Source organism: Leguminivora glycinivorella, chromosome 9 (assembly GCF_023078275.1).
Source record: "Leguminivora glycinivorella isolate SPB_JAAS2020 chromosome 9, LegGlyc_1.1, whole genome shotgun sequence".
NCBI lineage: Eukaryota > Metazoa > Arthropoda > Insecta > Lepidoptera > Tortricidae > Leguminivora > Leguminivora glycinivorella.
Window position 1 is genome coordinate 3,759,709 of NC_062979.1, and position 23,369 is coordinate 3,783,077.

At 35.9% G+C, this 23,369-nt stretch overlaps 1 protein-coding gene across 1 annotated transcript in view; it reads right to left on the reverse strand.

Annotated features, from left to right (window-relative positions):
* LOC125229449 (protein TANC2) overlaps positions 1-23,369 on the reverse strand; it is a 440,488-nt gene that overhangs the window by 19,143 nt on the left and 397,976 nt on the right. Inside the window, exons 5-6 of the mRNA XM_048134289.1 lie at positions 8,339-8,740; positions 5,520-5,633 (exon numbers count right to left, since the gene is read on the reverse strand). Coding sequence (XP_047990246.1) covers positions 5,520-5,633; positions 8,339-8,740 — 516 coding nt within the window. The remainder of the gene's footprint in view (positions 1-5,519; positions 5,634-8,338; positions 8,741-23,369) is intronic.

A 23,369-nucleotide genomic window follows, 5' to 3' on the forward strand; every position in this document is an offset into this window, starting at 1 on the left:
GTATGATTAAGGTCCTCCCTCTTACGGCCTTCCGTAAGAGGGAGGAGATAATCATAACATTAAAGTCAGCGTCAAGTGTCTGACGGCAAATTTCAAAACAAATAACATAAGGAAGTGGTAAGGGATGCCACACGTGTGGCATCCCTTACCACGTGTTCTGTAATTAAATTGATTAAAAAAATCGATAATCGAGTTACGATGCTAGTTTCTTAGAAAAATTAATTGTAATTGACCTAAAGAACCTTCCCTTAAATTAACGGAACTCAATAAAAACAGGGTGTATAAATAATATAACAATAACGTCACTTAAATAATTATCGGTGTGAATGTCTCATGGTTCGCTGATCAATGCCAAGGACGGCTATGGCTTTTGATAAAAAATGTCAGACATTTTTTTATTTGATGGATGGGGACAATAGTTTTTTTTTAAGTTTGATGGATGAGGACACGAATTAAGGACGTGACGAAGTGTACGAAATTCAAATCAGGTTTTTATTCGTTTATTATTAGGGATTAAATAAGCAAGAAAACAAGAAGTGCCTATCATTAATGTATTCAAACATACATTTTTTTATGAGCTAATAAGGTTAGCCCTAACCTCCTCTTGGGCTCAAATTGTTGCGTTTTATCGTTCTGAAAGTTTTTGACTGCAATCTAATTATTTACCTTGATGACCTTCACTCTCTATAGATCCAACCAGTAGATGTAGATAGATCTACTGAGATTTTTTTATAGGTACGTTAGAGACTACTCTGGGCCAATAGACCCAATGGGAGAACTTACATAACACATCGTTATCGTTATTCATACCCGTATAACTTAAAGCCGAAATAGCCCTCCGAATCGCTAAACTTAAGTGGCAGTGGCAGCGTGGGTAGGCCCCCCACAAGGTGGTCTGATGACCTGGTGAAGATTGCAGGAGTCCGCTGGATGCGGGTGGCGCAGGACAGGTCATTGTGGCAATCTTTGGGGGAGGCCTATGTCCAGCAGTGGACGTCTTTCGGCTGATATGATGATAATAATAACTTACTTGATAATAGTGGCATGTTTAGATATTTGAGAGCGCCTTGACCGCTCCCATACATCTGACGGCGACTAGTATACAAGTAAGTGATCAGAAAATCGAAATAACTATCAACCTATAAAGTCAGACGAGGGCGGTTGCCTTGAGACCTGGCCGAATCGGGACAGCCTTCGGCCCACATTTCATTCGCTCTCGTTTCCAAGTGACAGATTAAACGGTGCAATTATTACTTAATATAATTCGTTATTAATTGTCTTGAATGCTGATGGCAGAAATGTCATGACACGTCATTGCTGGAGACATGCTACTTAGATACGCGTTGAATATACTAACAAATGATATTTGAAAAGAACATTTCGGAACAATAAATTCGAATTCAGGGCTGTATATGTTGTAGTCTTAAGGCACCCCAGACTCCCCAGAGGTGCAAAGGGCCTTCACAAGCTCGCGCCACGCCTTCCTATCTTCAGCGACCATCGTGGCCTCACTCCAGCTCAAACCAGCCGCTCGTAGCTAATTTTCGACAATTTCGACGGACCGCTTCCATGAGTGGACATAGCCCGGGGCCACGGCTTGCATTCTGCGGTTTCCAGTCGAGAGCAATGCTTGGGTTATTTCTTTTCCTCTCTAAAGAGTGTGTCCAATCCATCTCCATTTTCGATCATATATTACTTACAAACAGTAAGGGTTTCCCCAAATCTCTCGATCGCGGACGCGCTCGTTAGTACCTATAAAGACGCTTACGCGTTGAAAAGCTATACGCATCCGTACGCATGTTCATACTAATGAGATTTTAGTCGACTTTCGAATTTGGAATTTATTCAACAATTAAATTTTTAAAGTTGATAATTCAATAGATAAAAATGAAAATGAAAAAGTATTTATTGACTCCACCACAAAGTATAGATGTAGGGTCTATCCGCGTTTTCGCCTTCTCATTTCATGTTCTATAATTTAATACTAGGTATACAAATAAGCATACAAATATCATTATTAATTAATCCCAATACCTTCAACTACTAACTAATCGAATAAAACTATCATTAATCGAATGCGAAACGAGTTGTTTTGCAATAGGATTAAGCGAGTGCCTACCTCGATTTAATCCGACTTATTATGTACTGAACCTTATATAGGCGATTAATAGCTATGTTATTGCAAATCTGCTCTGAGTAGGTTGAAAAAAGATTTAACTGTTTTAGGATTAATGATACCTAGACATAGGCGTTTATGTTTATCAAAATGAGATTGTGTTAGCTTAGATGTCTCTATGAAATTCGTCACAGATTTTATTTGCATGTGTGAGTAATTTCGTACATATAACCTTATTCACCCGCCCTTAATTTTACAGACATTTTTGAGCTGTCTAAGCGCGTTGTAGATGCTTCTACCTGGCTGACCAATATTTCGCTCAACGGATCAGCATTGCTATTCAGCGAAGCAATGCGGTCAGCCTTCTGATGACCACCTTACTCACGACGAATACTTAGGTCATTGTTTTATTTGTAAGTATTTTATGTAAATGTTTTTATGACCAAAAAGGTATAAAAGGAACCCCTTATGGTGCGACTCTGTCTGTCTGTCACATTTTTTTATTATGTTATTTGTTTTATTTTTTTCACACAAATACGACGGAATAGGTGTTTCAGTTGTATGTTCTAAGACTTCTAAGACTTTGTCGTGGGAAATATCTTAAGCATTTATTTATCTAATTAGTGAATTGGCAGCATGGCTATGTACGGGCGGACAATTATGCGGTAAACACGATTGTCCTGCTTGTTTTGTCTTGGGCGTCGGATGGGGCCCTAGAGGTATTTATGTAGCAATACGGGCCCAATCGCTAGTTCGTGGCTTAGCGAGCTCTGTCGTATGTAATAATAAGAAAGAGCGATAGAAATATATATCTACGATTCAATATAGATCGTGAATACAACAAGTAAATAGTAGAAGTAGTATTACAATAATTCTTTAAGTTTCAACTGAGTTCAGCGCACCTAAATTCCTCAGAAACATTAATATTTTATTGCATCTGGTAAGCGTTTTCTTTATTACCTACTTAAAATTGTTACAAATTGTTACAATGTGAAAAATATATGGATTAGTCCATCTGGAGAAAGTGGAAAAACGTACCTATACAATGCGCCGGGTCAAAGGCAGAACGATTTATTTCTGTCTAAAAACTAGCAGGTAGACAGTTGGTCACCACAAAGGGATCAACACCAAGTAGGTACTTCGTTCAAAACATTTTTAGCAAATCAGTGGGTCTTGACTTTGACCCCATCTAATGCCGCATAAATTTGCCCGAGGGCTACAAGTATTTATAATGAATCTAATTGAAAATCATAACAAAACCAACTAGCCAAGGTTCCATAATTGGTTTATTATACGTACGAGTTACATTCAATTTTAAACCGTCATTTCGTAACACAACCTCCAAATCAACATGTAATATGTAATCTTCATCATGTTCCCAATTATATCTTCCACAGATTATAAAACTAATTTACATTTACAATTTTGAGAGCCATTCTATTTATCTATGATCCTTACATCGATTCGTTATCGATATAATCTTCGCCCACGATTGGGTATGTTATTTTTGTCACCGATTTCTTATCTCGGGGTTTGTATCGATTATTCGATGGTGGGTCATAGAGATGGAGTCTAAAATAACCATTTTTTATTGGTTAAAGTAGAATTTCACCACCCCCTTTCTTCCCGTGGGTGTCGTAGAAGGCGACTATGGGATATGGGTTAAATTGTGGTGTAGGCGAGAGGCTGGCAACCTGTCACTGCAATGCCACAGTTTCGTTTTCTTTTAACCCCTTATTTGCCAAGAGTGGCCCTGAAGCTTTAGTAGTTTCATGTGCTCTGCCTACCCCTTTATGGGATACAGGCGTGATTGTATGTTGTTGTTGTTGTTGTTGTTGTTGTAAAGTAGAATATTTAACCATGAGCACAGTCTCACCTGAGTATACAGTCAGCCAAGATACTCAAATCATATTAAACATGTAAAGTTGGGTAACTCCCGTAAAATTGTCGATAATCGAAAATGCTCCTCGTTACGGAGCGAAACATGTCGAGTGTCGACCGATCTTCGAAAATTTCACGTGAGTTACCTACCCGATTATACATGTTTAATTATGTCAGGTGTCTCACGGTAGTTTTATTATTAAAGATACAAATCGTTTGTGCAATAGCAAATGAAACTATTGCCTACCTCAAGATTTAATTTGTAACAACACGACCTTGAAGATCGTAAAACCCGTCAAATCAAAATAATATCACATCCTTAACAATTTTGGAAATCAGAATCTGATTCTATATATCGTCATCATGAGTTATGCATGCCGGTGTTATTATAACATTGACAACAAAAGATGTTATAAAAATCACAAGTCACTTTTGTTAGGCCAAGCGTGACTTTGGATGCATTTTTAAATGTGACAATGAAGTTAAAAACAGTCAGTTATTTGCTTTTATGGATATGAAACAACCCTAAAATCAAGCATTATATTTTCAGCTATAGACACAAATAAATAGGTATGTAGGTCATACTAATAACAATTTCCTGTATTTATAAAATGCAGTTTCATAAAATTTTACAAAAACCAGTCACTCTTCAACAATAAATAAATTTCATGAAACTACATTTTTAATTAAAAGCAATTTATGTACTTCCATAGTAAATTTGCATTTCAAGCATTTTTGTCGAATAATAGTTTTGTTAGACTATATGACTATCATTCTACATATAAGTATGACCTACTGACGTAATATGGCAACAACAAAAAATAAAAAAACCAAACAAAATGCAATCGGAAACACGAAAACCGGTATCAGTGCATCGAGCAGTCTGATTGTGAATATGCAAGCCGCAGGCAAGTGCAAAAATCAAGAATGCGGGCCCTATTTCGTTTAGATTTAAATATATTTGCATTTAGAAATAGTTAATCGTTTGTTTAATATTTCGTTATTTAATTATGACAGAGATAGGAGTACTGTAAAGATTGTCAATCATCATGTATTGTGATACTCATTCTTGTTTTGTTGTCTAGCAATTAGTGATGTTTCATTTTCTTTCAATTCACAGAGTCCAGGTTAAAAATTAAAATCCTTCAAGCAATTCATTGTAGCGTTTAGCACTTTAGCGAGTGTAATGATATTAATTGATTTTAAAAATCATAATTATTTTCTTGTGTTTAGTCAACAGAAGGTCAATCAAAACACTAAAAAGTTACCTAACTTATGGAACTGATAATTTGGTACCTGCACTAATGGTTGAAACCTTGTCTCTACGACATATGCATTCTGCAAATAAATTCTACTATTTTATTTTAAAATTGAACCAAAATGTGTCACCTAAATTGACATCCGAATCTCAAAATGGCAAAGATTATTTATAGAGCGACTTGAAACATTGATTGACAGTCTTTACCACCAACTCTCTAATTAACAAATACAACCCGCATTCCATACTGAACAACATTATTGCCTGTCAGCTGGTTGAGGCCCTGCGGCACGGACGAGTGAGCCGACCACAACGACCTGATCTTGTTAAACACCAGACTGTGCCAGGCCGCGCTCCTGGGCCCTTCCTCCGGGAGTCCTGTAATATACCAGCTTGTAGAATTTGGCCAGCAAAAACTGTCTAGCTGAAAACTCCCCGTGCACATAAAAGTCCATCGTCCTGTTCCACTCGGTATACTATAATATCCCTTTAATTCTGGGCACTTAAAAGCCGGAAAATTGTTGAGATCCTGCGGTACCGAGGAGTGGGATCTTGTTAAACACCTGACTGTGTCTTCTTTGGGGAGCCCTGTTGAAATATACCACTAGTGGGATAGCCTCAGCTAAATATAACCAAAAAAACACATAGAAAACCGCCGCTAAAAACCCTCCTTTGAAAGTTGGGCGCCAGTTGTTTAGACTCCTGCTGGGAGGTATTGGATTGGATCCCCAAAATTGATTGTGCCAGTGAATGTTATTTATATTCTTTCCTATTCTTACGTACTCCACTTAAACTATACTAATATCCTCTGTCTAGTATCTGGTTGAGTCGATACGCCAGCCTATTCAATGATCGGCTTCTTAAATCTTATTTTAAGACAGTGGACCTTTCGTACGCTAAGGAGCCAATGATTATATTTCAAAAGGTCAACCCAATCAATTATTGGCCATATAACACGGTGATTCTGACAGGGCCAATATACTTGTCGTGTCTGTGTTGCACGTTCATATTGCTGTTCATAATGTACCTGGTTACAAGCTGTTTCAGTCTGTGCACTTGTAAGAACATCTATAGAGATTTAGGCAACTTTGGTGCTACACAGGTGGTAATAGTGTTGGTGAGAATCGAGTCTTGAGTCAACATTAAGCAACTGAAATTTCGTAAATAAATAACTGCTGTTTTAAGTCAAGACTAGCTGTTGCAGCGAAAAAAGCTCAAGAGGATTTCAGTCCTATCATGGCAACTCTTGTCATAAGTAAATCGGAAAAAGTGGTCGAACTGTATTTTGAAAGATATATGAGGCTCTCCTTCCTCTTCGATCCTTTTCTATCTTTCCAGTAACAAGGTCTTCTACAATTTCTGATGGAACATATTCCTAAGAGATATTTGATTTATTTTTAAATGTCCTAAATTGTCTTAAATGCCAATTTTTGTCTAGATATTGTGTTATTTTTACGGAGGACTTCACAAGGTTAAAACAAGTTGAGCTTCGACATAAATAATTCAGTCTAAAAACTGAGGTCTCGAAAGACTCAAGTCTGTACCAACACTAGACGCGAATGATAAATGCCAAAGTTACCTAAGACTTAAGCAAATGCTAATGCTGCCGAGACAAATTTATTAATGCTGACAGATAGAAACGTTCCCACCAACAGTTAGATTAAGGCAAGAAATAAAGGGGCAACGAATTGAAACTAATAGTTTTCATTAGGCTAGCTGTGAAATATTTCAAGTATCTTGCCAAGAAATTGGGTGGGCAGGAATGATATAATTAATGGAAATAGAAAATGCAACAGATAGTCGTAGCCGGCTTGCCGCCTGCGCTGTTGCAAAATATACCTAAGATAATAAATATTCGTGCACGTAGACTACATCCTATAGATGTCGAGGTTTTACAAGTCTCGATGCTTCTAGTAATCAGTTCTTATCAAAACGAATTTTGTTGCTGGTTTTAAAATTGTTAGCAAACATGATAAACTCATGCTGTAGGTCAATAAATTTATTAGCCACATCTAAATTCTTTTGCTTGGCCGTAGATTTGCAAAGTTTTTGTAGCCTCCCACTTCACAATAAATAATGTTGAAAATCACAACTTTGTGTTAAAACTGAATTCAAAATTTTAATTTGGTTTCAATTCCGTTTATAGAATTTGCCCCCATAAACAATGGTTCGCGCGAATCATCTGTTTTGCTGTATCTAGTGGATACCTATACATTTATCCTTATGCCAGACCGGTCCTTAAGCACCCTACGTACATCCGGCGACGTAGGCGCGCCTGTCGTAACTGTCTCCACCAAGGATCCACTCTAGAGCCTCTACTAAAAGATTTTGACGTTTAATAAATAACTCAAAAGTTTAAACATCACGGAAAATAATATTCATTTTAGGGAGAAATATTAAGGAGTTGGCAGAGGATCGGACAAGTTGGAGATGTCTCCATCGACAACACAATACTTAAGTGTGAAGAAGACGACGAAGGGAGAAAGCGATCAGCGCGCCCAAACCGTCACTTACTAGAACCAAAATTATATATTTTTTTCGTGATTTCTTCCGCTATCGAGTAATGTATTTTAATCTCATGGTAGCCACAGGAAAGTGAATGAGATTCGGCATCAATGAAGTAACGCGTTACGCAAGCATGTTGGCGCGAACGTAGGCCATTTACGCGATATGCAAATTCAAAGATGGCGGATAGGCCTCGTGTCTTGAAACTGAATGAAGCTCGGGCTTTATTAGGTATATCTTGCTTGTCAGATCAAAATATGATCTAACACGCACCGTGATTGGACAGTTGCTTGTAGTGCTAAGTAACTTATAAATTATTAATTCTTCCCCTTCAAAACCTAAATTTTGTCGGAAGCCGATCGAAAATGTAATGTATTACCGGTAACCAATAGATAGGTGTGAGCTCTGTTAAGTTGATTTAAATGTCTAAAGAGCAGAGTGACAATGATTTTCAAGCCTCACAAAATTCCTAAAAATTTCATGATCTAGGAACGATCGGCCTCCGATATACATATGAGATAGAAACCTTTTGGCTCCGTCTTCTTAAGGCTACTGATATATGTAAATGTGTGTATTACCTGAAAGAGGGACATGATTCTCGGAGCTGTGTCTCGACGCTCGCTGAGCGAACGGACTCCTCAGCGATTTAGGACTCAGGAAGAATCTTCTCCTCGTATGTGGTGGCGTCGGACAGCTTTGGACTAAATTGGTGGGCTGTTTCGGAGGCTTAGGTAGCCTTGTGGGGTTGTAATCTTCAGGGGTTTTTGGGGAAGGAGTGTATCGTTCCATGGTGCGTCTGCCTTGGCTGTTCCGAGCGCAGATCGGGCAGGCCTCGTTTCTGAACATGCAGGCGTAGCACCGCTCGTGGCCGCAGGTGTCGATCAGCTTTCTCTTCTTGCCTTTGTCGAAAGGCATGTTACAGCTGGGACAGTTTGTGCCGCCGGTCTCGCTTTCTAGCAGCTGTCTGATGGCGGCCAAGTCTGTAACAAGAAAAAAAAATCTTTAGTTATTCTGAAGAAGTTTGAAATTCACTCTTTTGCTTTGAAATGATGAGAGAAAGTATCAAGAAATATCATATATAGGAGGCGGAAAGCTCAATTTCGACGTCGAACAACGCCAATTTTAATATTTGCCGAAATGCTATAGGCTACTTTACTAAGTATGAACGCTAAAATTCTACTACACTAATGCCGCCGTCTGTATTAGTGATGCTGATGATGCAGTGATTTTGCACAAATATTTGACATTCCAAGCAGCAGTAGCCATCGTCCATAATGTCACATTGTTACAGAAGATGCAGTACCTCTAATAGGCACCTCTAAAAGCAGGACAGTGCACAAACCAACCCTGTATATATTACACATGTGACTTTGGCAAGTAAAATAGGTTCCCACTACAGGAAAATCCCAGCTTCTGCCAACTCTTGACGTCCATAGGTAAATGGTTAATTCAGTTTTAATGATACAAGTATTAGTATGCAGGCGCGTTGTCGCTGCGTGCAAATCGATTTACGTAATGATCCTTCCATAATAGCCACTCTAACTGACCACTATGGTCATATGTGACTTTCCTTACCTTAAGAGTCCTAGTTCAAAAAGGTCCTTTACATTTGAATTTCCTTTAATAATTCCTACTTTATACGGTGTAACGTGAGAACCCCGAAAGGTTTTAACCACGTATTTCTGGGAACAAAAAAAGGAAAAAATGTTTGTCAACCGAGTTATACTCGTCCAAAAAAAATTGACTTAGATTTTTTTTTCAAATGTGATTTCATCTTCAAAGTTAATGTTATTTGTAAATCTGGCAGGCTGGCACCTTTATATAATGAATTTTGTCTTTTTTTATTGAAAACTAATTTTGTAATGTGGTTCTTAACATTTTTTGACATCTATCAATAAGGATAGGTAGATTACAAGTGCCTAGCCTCGTATTACAAGTGCGCGAACTGTCAAATCGTATGGGTTGTCATGGAAACACACTTTTAATACAAGGCTTGTACCTTTCGAGAAACGGGCCACAGGAATACGCTGTTAAAATTATTCGGTTTCCTCACCTTCAAGCAGAAATGTATGCAATTGAAGCTTATCTCTAAACTTGAACAGCCTTTATTGTATAATTTACACATGACGTATGAGGACCCTATGGACATGGACATGGAACGCCACACATCCATCTCTTTCACTCTTGTCTGGTCTTAGTAGGTGTGAAGGAGATAGAGTTATGATGTCAGTCGCCAGTTTTTGATGAGATGCCAAGTATACTAGGTACCTAATATAAAATATTTGTAATTCCTGTTTGAAACGACTTATGGTCAATCATAACAAATATAAGGCTACTTGCCTTCTAGTCAAATCAGCTTCTTTTTATGAACTGTCAAAACAAACTTGAACGTTTTGAATATGGAATGTATATGAAATTGTGCCGAGTGACGTCACGGTCAATTGATTTACTTTATATAATATTTCTCTCCGACTTATAAAATAGAAAGTGGGTTTAAAAATAACTTTTGTCCATGTTTTTCTCAAAATTATCTGATGATTTTTTTCGTGCATAGAATAAGATATTTTATTTTAAATACAGACAAGTTCCCTTTTATAAAATATAATATGAGGACTGGATTTTCAAATAGTAAAATATTAACTTACAATATAATAACAGCAATATAACTCTGTGCATTTCATTGCATTATGAATTATGACCAATAACGTTAAACACACCCAATAAATGTTTAATAAGGTATTAAAGCAACAGTATTATAGTAGTTTTATATCAAGTATTTCATGAATATGCCATTTGTGGCTGTGGTCAAAGCTTAACCTATAAGTTATAATATTATATTTACTACATGGCATTTAGCTACTGTAATGTAAGTGTATGTAAATTTTGCAAATTCTTGCGTTCTGTTAAGCAATGTTTAGTATAATATTACTACACTGCATTCGAAAGTGAGAGAAGTAAAGTTTCAGCTAATAAATATTCGACCCGAAATCGAAAAAAAAAAAACAATTTTTGCATGTCGCTTAGACATAGACATTTTATTAACCCTTTAACCGCCAGAGTCTGATATATAAGACATCACATATCCAGCTCATTCCGCCATAGTCTGATAAATAAGACAAAGATCTGATTTGGTTTTTACAGCCCATTTATAACTCCCATAACTATGCCAACCTTACTCTGCGTGGTACAATACCTGTCGGTGGCGACACGAGCACGCTCGATCAAACATTTCTGCCGGTTAAAAGGTTAATAATATTAAATTAAGATTAATACAATTTTAGTGCGGCTGAATACTGTTCAACATCCAAAACAACAACACCAACATAATATGTATTCTAGAAATAAGCAATTAATTTTTTTCTACGCAATGTATTATCTGGTTATTTGTCAGTTATTTAAAATGCCAATTTTTTATTAGAACGTAGTCTGTACGCATGTTTAAAACTCTTAACTTACCGTAATAGCTATTGCAAATTTTTATTTAAGTTAAAAAAAAACATGCGATGGGGCAATGGAAGCTGAAATATTTACAAGGTATGAAGTAGTTCACCGGGTCAATTTCGAAAGGGGGAAATTTCAACTAATCGAAATATTGTCCATGATTTACATTATTAAATTTATTAACTACCGCTTTTGAGGGTTCCGTAGTCAACTAGGAACCCTTATAGTTTGTTTGTCCGTCCATCCGCGGATAATCTCAGTGACCGTTTGCACTATTAGAAAGCTGAAAGGTAGAAAAAGTATATTTTTTTGATATTGTTAATATCTTTGGAAATAATCACTCCAAAAGTAAAAAAAATGTGCCCCCCCCCCTTCTAACTTTTGAACCATAAGTTTAAAAAATATGAAAAAAATCACAAAAGTAGAACTTTATAAAGACTTTCGAGGAAAATTATTTTGAACTTGATAGGTTGAACAGTTTTTGAAAAAAAAAATGTAAAACTACGTAACCCCTACACTGAGCGTGACCCGACACGCTCTTCGCCGGATTTTATGTGCCTATTTGCTGAATAAACGTATAGTATTTTGTATTTCGAACTAGCCCGGTGCACCTCACATACAAATATCTCGTCAACTATCCATCCCACGGTTTTGAACAGTAAATAAAGCGTTTCGTCACAGTTTCGTCCTCCCGGGCCTTAAATCAACACTTTCAAATTAAGCGATCGGTAAATCAAGCGGCTGTAAACGAAGTAATTAAATCTCTGGGTTGCCTCACGAGCCGAGTCGGATGTGAACCGACCGCACTTGTGGACTATTACGAATTACGAATCATAAGCCTTTCTCGTAATGAGCATTGAATGAGGAACACATCATATTTTGACAACGAGTGCTACTATTATTTTCGGGTTTATATAAAAAAGACACCATAACAGATAGGCAATTAATCAACTCCGCTAGGTATCTTCTATTTCCGAAATGGCATTGAACAGGCAACATTGGCCATATAAGTGTAAAACAAACAATCAATCGTAGACAACAAAGCTCACAAGATACGGTCGGTCCATACCCGGCACACGACACGCACGACAATCATAAAAGCGGCCGATAAAATAGGCGAGTGTTTACCAACTTGTCATTCTTGAATTATGGAAAAAACATCCTTATCTGGTACCTGTAATTAACACAGGTGAATTATGAGACGACTTTTGACAATGTAGCTTAACAAAATGCTAAGAAAACACAAGAGGTTGTAGCAGATGACAATCCGATTCACCCACAGACTGCTGACGCTTAAAGGCACCTATGTTGGCGACTGGCTGGTGCGCGACCTCCTTCATAGTTTAAAATTATGTCACTTTCAAAAACTGTCCTCATGTTATGAAATATGATCAGTCTGCCTTCTGTCACGAAACTAAGCTTGTGTTTGTTTACCAATAATTAAAATTAGTGCATTTATTACATGTTTTCATCATTTCACGTCAATAATAACAGTCCACAACCCCGCTAGCTATCATTTTTGAAGTGTGCGAAAGAGAAGCTGTCATGAGCTGTGTGAGAGGGGTTCACATTGGTGGAAAAGAAGAGCAAGGCGCGCAGAGCGGCTCGCAAGACTATGTGTGGCTCTGCGGAACCGGTGAATTCTGGTCTACGGATTGCCACACCGAGTAGGGCGCTCTACGTGTCTCGCCTGCATTACTCCGCCATGGCCGACGAGGTGGTGGACTACGTTCGCCGGAAGACTGGCTACACGCTGAGGGTGCAACAGCTGCAGTCGCGTCACTACGTGCACTTCAGCTCGTTCGTTGTGCGCGTGCCGCGGCCGCTGCAGGACACCATCGCGAGCGCAGACTTCTGGCCGAAAGGTGTGGTTTTTCGGCGGTTCCGGGGCAACCTGCCAAATCCCACACCGGGGCAAACGACGCAACGGAGCCACGCTGTGACGTCATCGCCCAAATCAATTGTTTAATTTTATTTTTAATTTTGTTTTCATTATTTTCTGTGTTTTTTGTTATCTAAGTTTCGTGACGCATTGGTTTTACTGTAATGTCATGCAAACATGTTTTTACTAAATAAATAAATAAATAAATAAATGTATATGAACATCCCATGAGTGCAAAAGAGGCAGATTACAAATGAGACAATGTGACCATTTACCGGCCTACTCAATTTAAGTGGACTTTTCAGTACAAACTTTGTGTTCGTAGTATTATTATCGGCGATCTCGGAAAAAGTTCTAACGATTTCGCTGTTTGTTATGTGAGGATTTTCAGGGGTGAAAAATCAATTTAGCTTAGTCTAATGTCCCGGCCAATTTTCGAGTTTTCAAACTCCGAGTGCAGCTCGGTTGGTAGGTATTTACTGTACCAATATCAACAACAACGGAACTTAATTTGATATTGGTACAGTAAATACCTACTGTACCAATATCAAATTAAGTTCCGATTCAGATGTGTAAAGCTCGAATGCCACTGCGCGCGCACGCGCAAGCGTCGCTTTCTTTTCTTGACCTTTCCCAAAATACTGATTTCCGATCGCCGTCGAGAAAACGCATATTCATAATTAAAACGTATTATTATTTACTTGAATACTGAATACAAAAGTCTTGGCAAAGAATACCTTTTTGTACCTTTTGGCGTAGAAACTCTAAGTCCATTGGGTCCCAAGTTATTCACAGAAATCGCGAAGCGTCTGGTTGAGGTAACTAGTGACCGAAGAGCTGGCGATTTCCTCGCACAACGTATCAGTATTGCCATACAGCGAGGAAATGTCGAGTATCCCTTGGTACAACTTGAGGCTTATTTTAGACATTAGCTAGATTTTAAGTTTAGTCTTAGTTTCTTATATACCTAATTATGTAGGTACCTAAATATCTTCTTGAATACTTATTACTTACATTATTAAAAATATGTTTATAGAATATTGTGTAATTATTTAAGTACCTTCTGGAAAAGAAAAGCTTTTGATTCAAAAGCTTATTTTAACATGCTACATTGGAATGGGACACCTTCAATAGCATATAATCGCCAACACAGCCAAAAATACAATATGTAACACACGTACAAAACGTACACGTATTGTTTAAAACAATATATACATACATATATAATCACGCCTGTATCCCCATAAAGGAGTATGTAGAGCACATGAACTACTAAGTTTCAGTGCCAGTCTTGGCAAAAAGGCTTTTTTTTTTATTATTATAAACTGGCCAGTGATTGACCTTAATCGCACCTGATGGAAAGTGACGACAAGGCCGAGGTTGTAGCTCACCGGTTCAGTAACAGCCTATTCACTCTTGACTTGAATTCACCCAGATTGTATTCGCCCGGGAATACAGATGAGGGGAGCATGTTCCATTCCTTAGCAGTTCGCATTAGGAAAAAAATCAGACATTGCAGTGACAGGTTGCCAGCCTCTCGCCTACGCCACAATTTAACCCATATCCCACAGTCGACTTCTACGACACCCACGGGAAGAAAGGGGGTGGTGAAATTCTTAACCCGTCACCACACGAGCTAAGACAAAATGTTTGTTGTTAAATTATTATGAACGCATAAAATATAAATGATTATGAAAATGCTTTGTTATCGTAACAGTAGCGTAATACATATTAAGTCCTATATTTTAGTTCTTAAAATGTCTACACCGTTTTCGATACAACCCCATAGCACCTTTTATACTTATATATACTCGCAGTGCATCTTACTCAAATATTATAATTAACAATCAAAACGATCCACGTTATACTAAACTTAAAATAACCCTTGTTTTAGTGAAATAGCTAAGTAAATCTTTGTTTGTTTTAAAAACTTAGATTTATGTAGCCCTTTCACTAAAACATATTAAAATGTTAATAAATTACTATTACAATTAAAACAAACAACCAATAAAGTTAAATTAAAAGTTCTATCTTGATGTAACTAACTATTCAGAAGTAAAATGCAGTAAGTGCATGACATTGTGTTAGTCTCAAAGGTAATAACAAAACAAATTATACCTCTACAGGCTTTTTACACGTCAAATTATCTCAAACTCTAAGAATAGAAATTGACTCGAGCTATAGAAATTAACCCTAATTCTTGGTAATAAATGAGCGAAGAACAATACAGAGAATTTACCATGGGAATATTCCCAATTTTGGGAACCTCTCTTCTGTGAATGCATCGTAGGACTAAGATTGGTGCGGTATGTACACCCAACCAATTGGAGCCCTAGGCCACTCTACACCCATGTCAAAATGACAAGCAGTAAGAGATTTCTTACAATCTGATTCATAACGTCACTATGACATAGTTCTACAGTGCCAATTGGTTGACTGTACCTAATAAGGTATTTATAGATGTGGCTGGACATTCTTTAATCTTTATAAAAACACCTCAGCGCACTTAGGTCCTTTCTCTCTCAAAACAATCCGCATTTTGAAGTCCTTAAATTATAAATTACTTAAACCTATAACGGTAGTATTAATGTTTTGTTTTAAATTAGTCAAAGACCTTTATTGATTATCCGTGCTGTTTAATGTTAACGGCCGGGAAAATATATTAACGTCCGAGCCGGGAAACATGGTATTTCGAATTAAAGTTGTAATTTATAATAATAATAACACTTGGGCGCCCCACAGCGGGACTCGGTTTATTACACAAATATTGGGCCTTAAAATTTCAATGAATACTCGTAAGTGGTTAAAATTACTTGTAAATAATAAACTGATGTTTTCTGAAGTGCTCAGGGTAACATTTTTGAATAATATGCTTACAATTTGTATGTATAATAAGAGTATATATCTTCGTCTGTCAATGAAAATAAAATTGTAGTAAGTATGTATGGAATGCATATAGACTTACTGCGTTTTAACTTTGAGGAACAGCGTGAGATACGAGATTTTTAAAAGTAGTGACGATAATTTCCTTATAAAATATATTATCCTTATAAAAGCTAACGGTAGAAGTATTTTTTTTATTTTGAAGCTTTCTTTAATTTATATCACAGCGACATGTAAATGTATTTAAAATGTTGGTTTGACATAAATATAGTCAACTCATTATATGTAAATATAAATATATATATATATATATATATATATATATACTAATTAAAAGCAAAATTAATAAACTTAAAATAAATGTAAAGACTTCATTAAATATATACATATCTAAATATGACATAAATTAGATCTCCTAGTCGAACTATAATATTGAATTAAAATAGCTACCTTGTAAAAAATAGTCTAGAGTAGGTATGTAGTAAGATTAGTTTACAATAGAGATAATAACAAATATCTAAGAATTTTGAATTATTTACCTTCAGTTTCACTAGACTAGATTAAACAAAACTGTCATCATAACTAATATCCCGGTCAACATAGTCTAGCATCTCTAAATATAATACAGCCTACATAAAGTAAAATGACCCATCATCATCATTATCCTTCTCATAATGCACGCAAATTTGATGAGACCCGTCCAATAGAATACTGATGTACGGTTTCGACATCGTATCGAATCTATACTTACACTCATTATAAACGCATTCATTATTCTAACTATAGCTTTCATACCTTTCAAGTATGAAAGAAGTCAAAAAACGATATGTCTTAAGCACTTAAGACTTTTTAAATCAATGCGCAAACCACGTGGGGCCAACGGTAGTCAAATTTGGAAACCAAAAGTGCTGGTTGCGAATTTAATGTCAATCAATTATCGATTCTAATACTCACGAGATAGCGATCTCATGACTTTTTATCAGCAGCAAATAAGTTAAAAAACAATATTGTACATTTTCAAGTACCTCTTTACCACGATATTCATAATTGAAGAGTTCAGGCTTTGAAAATCGTGAAGTTTGTAAGAAACGATGCGATATTAGTTGTTTGAGATTGCGTGGTACGGGGTGTTGTGTCTGGCTGGTCAGACGCTGAGTCACATTCGTTGATGCCACTAAAAAAACATTAGCATGTGAAAATATTAAGCAGAATTAGCCTGGTTATGGCTAATGAAAATCTACCTTTAGACAACGAGATAAAGTTGTTATTTGAATGTTATATTATTTTTTGAGTTCTTTCTAGGTCACGCTTTGAAAGAATTTCTTCAACAATTTTAGTGCAGAGAACTCATCAATTTTCAAATCGTTAACTTTTTTTATGGTCTATTAAACACGGCCGGTGATTATTGTTCTTCGTTTTGGAGTGAACTGTCTAATGTAGGATCAAATTAAGTTTTTTGAGAACACCTTTTGAGGCGTTGGATTCGATTTCTTTGGCGCATTAGTCGGGTCTACTGTAATAGTGGTAGGTCAATGGTTCTTATTGCTTATGCTTCGTTATTAGAACATATCATTCTTTCTAGTTTTGATACCGGGCCCTATGTTTATTGTATTCACGTGCTTTATATAACGACACTTAAAGGCTAATTAATTCATTTTATGAATTTCGTTTATGATCAAGCTCCTCTAAAAGCCTAAAATCATATTTTTCTAGGTACCTCACAAAACGTAACAAGAGCGTATCAATGAGCCATTTTCCCCCAAAAAAATCCATAAAATAACTTAGCCACCTTAGGTAATTTGCGCACTATTTTTTGACACGATTCGTGTCGTATCTCATTTTTAACCCCCGACGCAAAAACGGAGGGGTGTTATAAGTTTGACGTGTCTGTCTGTCTGTCCGTCTGTCTGTCTGTCTGTCTGTCTGTCTGTCTGTTTGTCTGTCTGTGTGTGTGTGTCTGTCTGTGGCATCGTAGCTCCCGAACGGATGAACCGATTTAGATTTAGTTTTTTTTGTCTGAAAGCTGGGTTAGTCGGGAGTGTTCTTAGCCATGTTTCATGAAAATCGGTCAACTATGTCGCAATCGGGGGTTTTTTCAAAATTTTAATTTTGTTTAGGTTTTGATTCAGTAGTAGGTAATAAATACCACAGTAAAAAAATAAGGCTAAGAGTTGGAAATCACCTATCATAATTAAGTCTATAGGTAAACCTGTATTAAAATAGTAATAAAACACTTGCTGGTTTCACTTCACATCATAAATTATCACTTCAGCGATGCAAATCCCGAGGCAGGGGTCAGTGTCGTTAATTACCACATTTAATTACCTTTAATTACTTCTCATTTATCTATGATAGTTATAGGAATATAATTACTATGCTTGTTATTAAAATAGTCGCATATCAGTGTACATATAGATATGTACCTATTTATTTTACCGTACATATTGTTGATAATTTTTGTGACTTAGTTTCTCTAATTTATGTTATTATTGAATTATACCAAATATTTAACGTAATTATATGAATTACATCAAACTTAAAATAAGGCTGCTATTAAACTATGATGAAAAATTTCAGTGGTTTTATGCTGTTATTTCGAATAAATTATTATGATGATGACAATATTTAGGTTGATTAATGATTTAAAACCAATAACCTCTTTTACTTTTAAGTCTTACCCTCGCCTGTCTTGTTAATACTTAGTTAAGTGAGGTAAATTATAGTTTTAGTTGGAAGTACAAACACTTACAAAGTACGAAGGGAGGCTCCAAGCACCTACAAGACAAAACAAATGTTTTACTTTTTCTATATAATATCTTTATAAATATTATTAATTATTATGCTTCCATGTTCTGTCGTGAATCATTGTCAATTTGATAAACTTGACATTTATTTCGACATTCTTAACTGTAAATTTTCGCATAATTTTAAAGTCGGCAACGATATTATCACATGTTGATTCTATCAAGCCTTGTTTACGATTTTATCAACATCAACACGAATCATATCGATTATAAGCCAGGTACTTAACATACTTTTTGATCCGTACGTATTAAACTTAGTAAGTATATCTTTTAAATAAATATTCCTCAAACAATATGCCATTAACACTATAATTTCCTAAGTATCTGTATAGCGGTAGTTTAGTATAATGATTGGGTTTTGCTGTAATTTAGTGCTACGATGACAATTGCTAATGGAAACCGTTTTCAGTTTAAAGACCGCATGGCCGTTAGAACACAGTGTATACATTGGCGGACAGTAAGTCAACAGGCCCTCTAGCCAAGCATGAAGTTGTAGACTCTTTTATTTTGATTTTTTAGGTATCACTCTTTTGTATTAGCGCTACAGAGCCATGAATGTTTGGCTAGAACGTCTGAAGATCGCATGAGCTTTTGAGATAGTTTTCGATAGGATAATCTTTTTAACTCTTGGCTGTCTTACTATGGAGGCGGATTTAAGCGGCAATAACAGGACACATGCGCGAAATATCCAATAGGATTGGTAAAGCGGAGGGGATAACTAATGTGTGAGATAACATCTTTTCATTTTTGTTCATTTTGCCTCCGTGAAAAGTAGACTTAACCGAAATGTATTACAGTAGCTTAAAAAGAAAAGTATCATGAATATCATGATTAATATGTTAAAGTTAGTAATCACTGAAAGTGCATGAAAGGGTCATCTTATGGCCCAGTGAATCAGTCGTTAGCCCCAAAAATTTAAGAAAAAAAAAGACTTATTTTGTCTCGACACGTCTATATTTCGGTACTTTAAAAACACGAGTTTTTTGGTTTACTTACTGCTTTAAACAATTGACTGTGTATCCGTAGCCGCCAGAGCTTTGCAGAGAATCATTAGCGCATTCAAATACTAAGTATAAATAATAGCGCGTAATATAAGTACTAGGTATAAATACCAAGTATTTATTACGATCATTACCCGTTAGTCACGGTCATGGTAAACGTTAGTGTGTTTATATTATTACGATGATAGCAATCTGTCCGTCTGTTCACTGTACGTATATTGAATGTGATTCTGCCTTATCTTCGGCAGATCTTATAAATATGTACTTTCCATGGTTCACAGATATATGCAAAGTACTACTTGACTTTACCAAGATAGGTATTCAACTAAAAGAAAAGTACATCCCTTCGAGCAATATATATGTCGCAGGGAAATGGCCAAAACAGAGATTTGATCAAATCTCTAAGGGATTTGATCAAATCACGCAGGATGTCAAAATGGCGAATTCATTTCATCATTTCTCTAGAAAATTTCAGTCATTTGACTAAATCCTTGACTCTGTTTAGTGAGATCACAAAATCGGCCAATAGACACGCCAAGTTTTGTCATTTCACTAGATTTGTTTAGGGATTTTATAAAATTCCTGAACCGCGACAGTGAGTTGACGAAACGAACTCAAAAAGTCAACTAGTTTTAACATTTCCCTAAACAAATTTAGGGAAATGATAAAGTCTCAACTGGTGATCGAGAGATTACATATTAAAAAGTCTATTGAAAAATCTAAAAACAAATCAAAAACTACGTGGCAAATAATAAAAACCAACACAGGCAAATATAAATCAACTATAAGTCAGAATTTGATTTTAAAAACAGATAATACGATATTGCAAGACCCTATGACAGTATGTAACACTTTTAATGACTTTTTTATAAACGTAGGCTGTGATTTAAAAGGCGCAAATACGGACCCAATGGCATTCAAACAATTTCTTTTTAAAAAACGCTTAAGTAATTGTAAGTCTATGTTTCTTCGTCCAGTAGATGAGATAGAAATTATTAGAATTGTAAAAGGTTTAAAAAATAGTAATTCATGTGGCCCTGACAACTTGAACACCGCACTGCTGAAAAATTACATAGAACTACTTTGTATTCCACTTTGCCACATCTTCAACGAGTATTTTAAAGAAGGTATCTTTCCTGCAATCCTTAAAACAGCCCGTGTAGTGCCAGTTCACAAAAGAGGCTGTAAATCAGATGTTAATAACTATCGGCCCATATCTCTATTATCCGTCATTGCGAAAGTGTATGAAAAATGCCTGGCAGAACGGCTCGTTAAACACCTTAATGATAATAATTTCTTATCAATGCATCAGCATGGGTTCAGTAAGGGTAAAAATACCATATCTGCTATGGTGGGTTTGGTTACAGAGGTCATTGATAACCTTAATGAAGGCGATAAATGCGCAGGAATATTTTGTGATCTAAGCAAAGCTTTCGACTGTGTTGATCACAAAATATTAATTAGCAAGCTCGAATATTACGGAGTACGTGGTTCTGTCCTAGATTTGTTTACATCATATCTTAGCTATCGTACTCAGTATGTCGAAATTAAAAATATTGATCAAACTGGAAGAGAAGTACTGAATAAATCAGAACAAAGATTGTTAAAGTGCGGCGTCCCTCAAGGCTCAGTACTTGGGCCCTTACTGTTCATCATCTTTATTAACGACTTACCGGACTGTTTGCCTTGTGGGACCCCCTATCTGTATGCAGACGATACTAGTATCATTATAAAAGGCACTAGCTCTAACGATCTGTGCCATAAGGCTATGCTGTGTTGGGATAGTATAGAAAATTGGTTTAAGGCTAATGGCTTGCAATTAAATTTAAACAAGAGTAATTATATGACTTTTAGACGAGCAGTACACACCCCCGATTATTCCATTGATCTGCCAATTACTAAATGTGACAGTGTAAGATTTCTTGGAATAGAATTAGATCCTTATTTAAAATGGCATGAGCACATAGAGATATTGCGTAAAAAACTTGCAAGTGCATGCTTTTCATTAAAATCTTTGTCAAAACTTACCGATATAGAAACATTAAAATCAGTATACCATGCCTATTTTGAAAGCATCGTTAGGTACGGCATTGAAGTTTGGGGAAATTGTACGCAAGCAAATCAAATCTTGTTATTACAGAAAAAAAGTTTAAGACTCATTGTTGGTTACTTTCCAGAAACGCATAGAGACCTTTTTGTGGAGAATAAAATCCTGACAGTTGTAGCTTTGTACATATATCACATTAGTATGTATGTGTATAAAAACATTGACTTATTTAAATTGACTTGTCAAGAAATGAATTATCCATTAAGGCGTAGGGTGCAACTAGCTCTACCGACGTCAAACTATACGCATTTTAAAAATAGTGTCTCTAGAGTATCATTAAAAATATATAACGAACTAGATGACGACATAAAGAATGCTGAAAATGTTCAACAATTTAGTAAAAAACTTAAAAACTACCTTATGTGCAGGCCTTTCTACAGCCTGGATGAATATTATACTAGATTTTTTGACTAATCCCTCTCATCATATTTCATTTAGCTTCATACAGGTTTTTACAGTTTTCTGGTTGACATTTAATATTGCATTTATTTTATGGGTCAAATGGTAAGTGAAACTGACATTTATTACTATTATTACTTGTTGACTAAAATACTAAAAAAAAAAAAACGATTAATTACAATTGACTAAAAATTTAATTTATTTATTAATTCACTTATTATTTCATTATCTCGTTGTTTGTTGTTATTGTTTTGTTACTTACCTTTTAGTGTTGATTATTTATAATATATAATTGTATTTGCATGGCTTTCATGTCTATATTGGCAAATAAAGAACTGAATACTGAATACTGAATACTGATCAAATGCCTGAACTGGTTTCGTGAAATGACACAGCCAAGAATCTAATATATCCAATTAGATTTATTAGACTCTTGCCTTTGTCACTTGATTTGATTGAATCCTTAACTAGATTAGTGAAATGGTAAAATTGAATCCGTTTTTAAGAGTATTTGGTTTTCTATAAATAAGAAAAAAAATAGAATAAGAGAAAAAACAAAGCTAAAAATGTTTCATTTTTAATTATTTTCATATTTATTAAAACATTTTGTCTTTTCACTGAACTTGTTTAGCGAAATGATAAAACTAGTTGACTTTATAAGCTCGTTTCGTCAACTTACTGACGTGGTTCAGGGATTTTATTAAATCCCTAAACAAATCTAGTGAAATAACAAAACGTGGCGTGTCTATTGGTAAATTTTGTGATTTCACTGAACAGAGTCAGGGATTTAGTGAAATAACTGAAACTTTCTAGAGAAATGAAAAAATGGATTCGCCATTTTGACATCCTGCGTGATTTGATCATATCCCTTAGTGATTTGAAGAAATCTCTGTTTTGGCCATTTCCCTGCGACATATACATTTCAAAATTTCGTCGTTCATGGCCAACTATGCTACGAAATCTTACCAGAAGCGAGCATGTTCCTATCTTTTTATAAAAAACTAAATCCGTGTTGTGAGGTGTTAAGAATTTCATCCCTTTCACTACTTGTGTTATGGGTCTAGCAAGCAACCTTTCCCTGCAATATCGTGA